At 40.7% G+C, this 7,823-nt stretch overlaps 3 protein-coding genes across 5 annotated transcripts in view; 2 read left to right on the top strand and 1 right to left on the bottom strand.

Annotated features, from left to right (window-relative positions):
- Window positions 1–331: 331 nt before the first annotated feature.
- On the bottom strand, window positions 332–2,417 carry LOC109539106 (lanC-like protein 2). Of its 3 annotated transcripts, XM_048666855.1 has the most exons (9): window positions 2,287–2,417; window positions 2,086–2,227; window positions 1,864–2,028; window positions 1,666–1,811; window positions 1,462–1,609; window positions 1,190–1,410; window positions 1,031–1,142; window positions 749–901; window positions 332–695 (listed from the first exon to the last, which is right to left on the bottom strand). In XM_048666855.1, the coding sequence occupies exons 2-9, from the start codon at window positions 2,197–2,199 to the stop codon at window positions 513–515; spliced, it is 1,242 nt and encodes a 413-aa protein (XP_048522812.1). In that variant the 5' UTR covers window positions 2,200–2,227; window positions 2,287–2,417; the 3' UTR covers window positions 332–512. The 3 variants fall into 3 exon arrangements, with proteins under 3 accessions (XP_048522812.1, XP_048522813.1, XP_048522811.1); XM_048666856.1 differs by having other exon boundaries at window positions 749–895; window positions 2,086–2,417; XM_048666854.1 differs by having other exon boundaries at window positions 2,086–2,417.
- A 333-nt stretch (window positions 2,418–2,750) lies between these two features.
- Window positions 2,751–3,416, top strand: LOC125504587 (mitochondrial assembly of ribosomal large subunit protein 1-like). Its single transcript, XM_048666805.1, has one exon. It carries the CDS (start codon window positions 2,751–2,753, stop codon window positions 3,414–3,416), a length of 666 nt encoding a protein of 221 aa, XP_048522762.1.
- A 680-nt stretch (window positions 3,417–4,096) lies between these two features.
- LOC125504612 (choline transporter-like 1) overlaps window positions 4,097–7,823 on the top strand; it is a 7,567-nt gene continuing 3,840 nt past the window's right edge. The window contains exons 1-10 of the mRNA XM_048666850.1: window positions 4,097–4,286; window positions 4,345–4,721; window positions 4,775–4,941; window positions 4,998–5,236; window positions 5,298–5,465; window positions 5,525–5,672; window positions 5,726–6,011; window positions 6,062–6,224; window positions 6,285–6,506; window positions 6,560–6,729. Of these exons, the coding sequence (XP_048522807.1) occupies window positions 4,182–4,286; window positions 4,345–4,721; window positions 4,775–4,941; window positions 4,998–5,236; window positions 5,298–5,465; window positions 5,525–5,672; window positions 5,726–6,011; window positions 6,062–6,224; window positions 6,285–6,506; window positions 6,560–6,694 (2,010 nt within the window). The 5' untranslated portion in view covers window positions 4,097–4,181 and the 3' untranslated portion in view covers window positions 6,695–6,729. The remainder of the gene's footprint in view (window positions 4,287–4,344; window positions 4,722–4,774; window positions 4,942–4,997; window positions 5,237–5,297; window positions 5,466–5,524; window positions 5,673–5,725; window positions 6,012–6,061; window positions 6,225–6,284; window positions 6,507–6,559; window positions 6,730–7,823) is intronic.

Here is a 7,823-nt window from a genome sequence, read left to right on the forward strand (position 1 = left end):
AATACGCTCTTCTCTTGGATAATTCTTCATTTTCACTTAGCAACACAATAAGAATATTAAAATAACGACCAACACGTCTACAATTACAAAAAACAATGCCACTCTAGCTATCAAAAAGAGACTTTGCAGTCTAAACTGACAAATAAAATAAAATAATACTTTTTAAAAATGAAACGGTTTAGCCGCAAACTTCCGTGCCGAATAGCGTGAATAACCCTGCATAATAAATATACAGGGTGTTTACACAACAATTAGTTTTTCTGTACTAAAACACCTTCAGAGGAATGACCAGTGTTGAATCACCCTCCATAATGCAATAAAACTACGGTGGCTTATCAAAAGTGCAAACATCACAATGACTAATACTGGTTTCAGCAATTATTTGACACTGAATAGTTAGGAAACTCAAGTCCTTAACTAGTTTAAGGCAAGGCCAACACAGCAATTAAATCCCAAAAAAATGAAGGCATTAAAAACAGTTTTCATGGTGTTTCAGACCATTAGCCGAGTGCCTAAAGGGTGAATCCAGGAAACTTAGCGTTCAAAGGATCCTGGATATCCAATAGCAAATACATCGGTCCAGATATGCCTTCGTACAACGACATTGGACGATCAGGGGTGCATTCCTCGCGCTGTTTTGTATAGTCTAAGCAATATTCGGCAAATTTGATTGCGCGATACAGATGCCGTTCATCCTGAGAGCCATAAAAGATGAATTTAGGCTGCAAGAGTGACGGAAAGCGCTTACCTTTGTTGTCTGGAACATTTCCAGGAAACAGTAGGCGTTCCCGGCCACACCATGACACAGACTGTAGCCCTTCTTCAAGATGCCTCTGAACCAAATAACATCCGCACATTTTTCCGCCGCATAGATATAGTGTTTGTCGCCAAATGTCTGAAACTGCAATGTTAGGACAGGGCTTTGCCAGCTTATTTTTTTATCTGTATTTGAAGACGGCAAAATAAAGTAATCTGGCGACTGTAAATACATACACAATAAATTGGGAGGATATATACTCGTGATATTTACCCTGTAAGCTTCACAGTACATGTATAGGAATCCTGGAGCGCCGTGGCACCATTGAACGTATTTGTCCTGCTTACCAGGGCCGAGCGAGGAGGGAAAATTCCCGGTGGGAAACCTGGAATGGGCAGCTGTATTGTCGTTAATTGCGCCCTGTTTGACTACCTCAACGTGGATAGGAAAGAAATAGTGGGCTTGATGAGGTTGGTCAACTCCGCTTCAGTGAGGTACTTTCGCGCTTGCAGAAGGAGGTAGATAATGCCGGATACTCCATGGGCTGCGCCCAAATACTGGGAATCATGCCACTGGAACATCAACGGGCATTCTTTTTCAATCTTCAAATGCTTTGCCAGTTTTTCGCCCGAATGCAGCATGGCCGACACGATCTGCAAACAATAGCAGGTAAATTCATGAAATGGGCATGGAAATACGCGTACACTTGTGATTGCGGCATCAGAAAATGGGGCAGGGGAAACGTGTCGATTAACGAACAGAAGGGCGTAGAGAAATCCTGCTCGTCCATACAAATATTCGTTGGGCAAGTCCGAGCTGGAGTTTTTTACCACTTTTATAAAGGCAGTGAGCCTAGAAAGGAAAACGTGTTTTTTCCAATTGGAGTCGGTGCTAACGAAACCACTTACTTCCTAATGCAGAAGTTGTAGATCTTTTGATCGTCTAGTTTATAGGAAACAATGGCCCCAAGGGCCAAAGGCCCACAATCCCCACATAGAAACGTTACGCGTTTGTTTTTCAGCTGCTCCAATTGCAAGTACTGTTTCCGTATATTCTGGAAAAAATTACTTAATTAGAGGAGAGATAAACACGTACACCAAACATACTCTCAAATTCCGGGTATCATTGGGGTTCTTTCTGAAAAACAGCAGCCCCACACCGGCAGTTCCCGTATAAACTGAGTAGTCGGTTGACGTCCAATCCTTCAGCTCGTCCAACATCGAGCCCCATTTGGCCGCTAGCTTCGCAGTTATTCTATTTGTTGTGCTCACCTAAAGTAACAAGTATGTGGGTAATAAAGCCACAGCGAAGCGGCTGATTGGGCTTACAGCGTTGTTGTCTATGTAGGGCTTTGCCTTATCCTCTGAGTAGTCCTCGTATTGGTTTTTGAAGTGGTATTTTTCATGATAGGGAGACGATGATACTGAAGAACTGGCAGACATTGTTCTATTGGGCGCTGGTATTCTTTAGCTTTGTTATTTATTTATCAAAGTACAATTGCAGGTTAATGTTTATTTGTTGATACGAACGTCTATTGGTTGCCCCCCTGCAATACAACGTTGCCAGTATCTAATGTTATGTCAGGTATCGTGTCAAGTGTCAAATCTTAAAAAGTGAAGAGGTTTGGTTTATTTCTGACCACGTTTTGACTTGAATGTGTCCAGTCCAGTCCAACGTTAGAAAAGAAATTTCTATATTTCTAGCGAAATAAGAACTTCCGTGCAAACTTTACGGTCTGAAAATTTCAATTTTATTAAAAGTCTGCTGCTAAGTTAACATGGTTATTTAAATTTAATTTTGTTTGTTTATATCGTTGCGAGCCGCTCCTTATTAACTGATCGGGACGCCGTGCGCTGTTGCCGCGTGATATTAATATTTGCCCAAAGATCACAGAGTAACCTCTGCGATTTGGGACCTAACCTGTGAGTCATGGTGATACTAACCTGCGAAAGGAGGCCCCAAAGTGTAATTATTCTCTTTTCTTGGGCAAAATATGTTCAGCTGCAACTTAAGTAGAACTTGGACCCAGTTGGTGAGATCGATAATAAAACCCACGGCAGTAGCTTGTCGCTATTCAACCGGTATCAAGGACGATCCGATTTCCGGACAAGAAGAACAGGAAACCGAGATTATAATTGATGTATACAAAGAAAGACTGAAGAAATATGCCCAACTGCTGGAAGAACAGGAGGAAGAGTCCAATAAATTTGGAGATTTGAACCTCAGTCGGGGCGTAGATGGGGTGTTCGACATAGAAGACTTAGTGGAGACGTTAAAGCATCAGCAGGCCGAAGATATATTCGTGGCCAGTGTGCCAAAGGAAATCGGTTACGTCGACTACATAGTGGTGGCATCAAGCAAGTCGCAAAGGCATATGAATGCCCTCACGCAATTTGTTAAGCAAATATACAAGCAAAAGAAGCTTCAAACTGACATCATGCCCACGTTGGAAGGAAAAAACTCGTCCGACTGGATGGCCATGGACATGGACAATATCGCGTTACACATTTTCTCGAAATCAGCCAGAGCCCAATACGATCTGGACACTCTGTGGGCAGTTGGCTCCAAGTATGACGACCAGAGCCACAAAAAGGACCTGCTTTCTAGCATGTTGGAAAGTCACGCCTTCTCACTGAAAGGCTTTGTACCTGCCAAATGACTACTTGCTCGATAGTATGAATAATAAATTGTTTTTGCTTTAATGGCTCGTTTATCCTTTTGACTGTAGATGGGCTCAATAGGGAAACCACCGAATGTTGAACTGAAAAAAACTGTTCATTCAAGATTAGCCGTGCAAGTATTTGGATCAAAATTGAGGAAGAAATCGTCGGCTAAAGATAGTGAACTCTCAAAAAACTTCAAGTATTGAAGAAGCGAAGGGTTGGGTTTGTTTGGGTTAGTAAGCGTTTTTTTTTCTGTTTTTTTTTAATTGGTTTGTTAAAAATACAATACTTTTTTGTGCCTATTACGATTAGTATGAGTTAAAAATACTTTTCCGCTAGTCACACACAAAGGCGGCATTTTAAATTTGGGGTCTAGGAATAAAAGTAGTTTTTTCCTGGTCAAACCTGCCAACGAATAAACGTGGCGTTAGATTAGAAATGACCAGTCGTGGTAAATGGCAACGTTGGACTCTTCATTTGTTTAGCTGCTCCGAGATGGAACAGACGACCATGGATAAAGACGAGATAAATAGAAGTTTGTTTTGATTAATGTAACTTTTAAGCAAGGAGCCAGTTACTATGTATGGGCCAATCTATTCTCCCTCTCTGTACTCTTTCGTAAGACCGCCATTTTTACAGCAGATTCCTGGATTATCGACTATGTCAATTAATCTCAGTTATGTCAAAAATGACACTAATTTGATGTAAGCAAACAGAGTTTTATCCGTCTGTTATCCGTTCAATTGTATTTGTTTGTAAACATGGGCTGTGCAGACTCGAAGGAGAAGGAATCTGAAGAGACAGAAGAGAGAACATGCACAGATGTTCTATGGTTAATTCTCTATATTTTGTTCTGGTTTTTGATGGTAAAACTACAAGTGTCTTTGCCCCAAATATTCTAATTGGGCCACTTTTATTTTGTAGGTGATAATTGCTGCGTTCTCTTTCGTCTATGGCAATCCGATCAGAATTATTAATGGCTATGACTCATTTGGAAATACTTGTGGAACCAGGCACAATCGGGTCATGGGAAATGTATCACTCTCGGGACAGGACACCTCGGACAAGCCATACCTTCTATTCTACGACATAAAAAACTTGGGAGAGTCCCTTAAGATATGCGTCAAGGAATGCCCTAATAAGACAATGGACTCCGTTACTGATATTTACAACTACCACCGTGCAGGCGTTGATGTCTGCATTTACAACTTCAACTATGAGGACCTGAAGAGCAATAAGATTGACCAAAAACTATTGTCTGCTCCTTTAGGGCCCTGCCCTACCCTTCCAGTGTTTGAAGGGTTCGTATATTACTTTTCGAAGATTACTTAATTCAGTTTGTTTTTCTCGTCAGGAAACCCGTTTTAAGTCGATGTGTGCCCAAACATGTGAAGGAAGTAGCAGAAGCTATTCTGAGCAATTTCTATGATTTGCTCAATGGCTGGGACACTTTAGAGCAGATTTTAAGGGACCTGTACCACACTTGGCAGGAAATCCTAGGGCTTGCAGTATTGTCTTTGGGTAAGTGTGAAGCTTTTGAGTTGTGGTAGGCATATAGTTTTTTACATTAATTCTAGTGATTTCATTATTGACCATCACAATTCTGCACTGTTTGGCGCACATCATTTCCTATTTCATTATGATTGGATTCAGTATTGCTAGTATAGGAGGCACAGCCTATTTATGGTACACATACTTTGATATTAAAAGGGGTTTGGATCGGACTGAGCAATTGGAAAAGTACAGCCTTTTAGTGGAATCTGTACGCAATGAAACCGCCTTTTTCTGGTATGCTATTGTAGCTACTGTTATAACAGTAAGTGCTTGTTGAAGTCACATTGGCATTCAGCTGATCATTGGCAAGTTTGTTGTTGTAGGTGGTCATTCTGTTGATCGTCTTATTCATGAGGAAACAAGTTGATTTTTTGGCCAATTTATTCAAAGAGACGTCCAAGTGCCTCATGCATCTGCCCGGCCTGTTCTTCCAACCACTGTTAACTTTCTTTTTTCTTGCAATGTTTTTTATGTTTTGGATATTTGTAGTGGTAAGTATTTCAAATAATCCCTAATTTTCATCCCAAATCAGTATTTGATATATATGTAGCTGTGTTTGGCTACGGCAAGCTACCCGGGAACAGAAGTGATTTCTGGGGTTCGTGTTGATGGAAAAGGATCGATTGGCTCGGGGCCCTTTACGCCACCGCCGGCCAACTCGAATGAAAGAAACATATCCTTTGTGGAGAAGCTAACCAGTAGGTGCTGCTAAAGTTTGTCGCCAAACAGGCTCTGCTAATCGCTTTTCTAGATCTGAAAGTAGTCGAATACGTGGATGCCGGCTGGATAAAGGGGATGTGGTGGGTTTACTTTATCGGACTAATCTGGACGTCCGAGTTCATCATGGCATGCCAACAGATGGTGATAGCTGGGGCGGTGGCCCATTGGTTCTATCGGCACAAATATAAGAGTAACGATCATGTGTGCTACTCGATCGGCAAGCTCATCAAGTACCATTTAGGATCGGTGGCTTTGGGATCGTTGATCATCACCATCTTTAAAATACCAAGGCTGCTTCTGATGTATCTGCATGAACGGTTAGAGCGCGGTTACTCCGCTGTTGCTATAAAATCCATTGACTTTTCAGGTTCACAAGAAATAAGGAAAAAGGCAACGAATGTGCCTCTTGCGGCTTGAAATGTTGCATTTGTTGCTTCTACTGCTTGGAGAAATTTATTAGGTATTTGAATCACAATGCGTACACCGTCATTGCCATTGATGGCTCCAATTTCTGCAAAGCAGCAGGAACGGTAGGTCGTTGCTGTTCTTAAATTACGTTCTATGCCACCTACAGTTCTGAACCTTTCAAGGCCTTTGAAGTGTTAACGTCTCACGCACTCCAAGTGGCGACTATTAACAGTCTGGGCGACTTCATCCTCTTCCTAGGCAAATGCTTTGTAACTGCCGTGACGGGCGTTGTGGGCTTGGCTCTATTCAGAAGGAATCCGCAGCTGAGTTTCTACGCAGCCCCCACTCTGCTAGTTTGCATCTTCGCTTTCTTTGTCGCACATTGCGTGCTCTCACTGTATGAGGTAAGAGTTGAACGATTCTTCAGGCAACCATGCCACAAACCTGCCCATTTCAGATGGTGTTGGATACTGTTTACTTGTGTATGTGCCAAAGTGGGGATGCCCCGGATGGCATCCAAATGCAGAATCTCGGTGTGACCAATAATGGAAATACTCAACCCCAAAGTACTGAACTGGAACCAATGAACTAGCGCGGGGGGTATTTCGCCTTTATTCGCTATTTTAGGTAGGTAATCCATCATGGTACCTTATCGCACACAGTTCTTCCAACCCGAAACGAATACGTCATCTTAGCATAAAAATCTTCGGGTAACAAAATATCGAACAAATGACCGAATATAGGGCAAAGTACGGGTTGAAATATTCCTGCATGGTATGCTCAGCAAGTATTATTTTAAGTTGTTTCCTACGTACATTTAATATTTTTTACTCGATTGTTTCGCACCCAAGTGCACATTTCATATTTGTAATAAATGGCAATTAAACGCACCACTCCCGATTTTTTACGGCTTCGCTTCTGATGGGGAAGTGGCGTAGTAAAATATATGAGGGGCCACTGAGGCCACAAATTCAGGAAAAGTAAAACGTGAAGAGGTAAAAAAATGAAGAGCTTTAAATAATACGTACTAAGATGAATCATACTGAAATGAACAAAGTTTGTTATAGATAAGTTCTATATTGAGGCGGATTCATTTTTTACAAACTTCTTTTTGGGTATTTCGCCTCGAAAATTTTTGTCTTTAAAAAAGACAGAATTTCCTCACGTCTTTTATTACAGATTGATAAATAGTGCTCCTATTTCGCAATAGGAACGAATTATTTATCAAGAACTATCACCTAGAGGGTATCCTGCGTCCTGTAAGAGAAAATTCCAATCAGTAAAGAAATTAATTTGGAAAATTGCCTTGACGTTTCGATAGCTATTTTCTGCTATCGTTATCAAAAGAACCTAAAAAAGAGTATGTTAATAAATTGTGTAACAACAGTAGGATAATACAGTCTATGAAAATTCGCTCTGATAATTCGTCTGTGCAAATTGTCAGTTATGTGATTTTGACTTAATCTCATTGTTTAAATTGAATTCCCACGAACAAAACAAAATCAAAATAAACCTATTACGAACCGTTTCATTCCATTTATTCCAGGACTTTCAGATCAAATTAAACGAGTAGGTAAAAAATTTACACAATTATTTTAATTGTGTTGCTTCATGTTCATTTGATTTAAGTCATACATGATTACCTACCTAAAATCTGAAGTAGACCAGAGAAACATACACCCAAATTAAATTTACACCAAAATTATTAATTTAAACAATGA

Source organism: Dendroctonus ponderosae, unplaced genomic scaffold (genome assembly GCF_020466585.1).
Source record: "Dendroctonus ponderosae isolate FM_Combo_2020 unplaced genomic scaffold, Dpon_F_20191213v2 Dpon_F_20191213_5, whole genome shotgun sequence".
NCBI lineage: Eukaryota > Metazoa > Arthropoda > Insecta > Coleoptera > Curculionidae > Dendroctonus > Dendroctonus ponderosae.

Excerpts from the sequence above, each read along its gene's own strand:
- LOC109539106 (XM_048666855.1), bottom strand. The coding sequence starts at position 2,199 with ATGTCTGCCAGTTCTTCAGTATCATCGTCTCCCTATCATGAAAAATAC. Across the intron at positions 902-1,030 it reads TGTACTGTGAAGCTTACAGG|TTTCAGACATTTGGCGACAA; the intron begins GTAAATATCACG and ends CTAACATTGCAG. Across the intron at positions 696-748 it reads AAATGTTCCAGACAACAAAG|GATGAACGGCATCTGTATCG; the intron begins GTAAGCGCTTTC and ends TATGGCTCTCAG.
- LOC125504587 (XM_048666805.1), top strand. The coding sequence starts at position 2,751 with ATGTTCAGCTGCAACTTAAGTAGAACTTGGACCCAGTTGGTGAGATCG.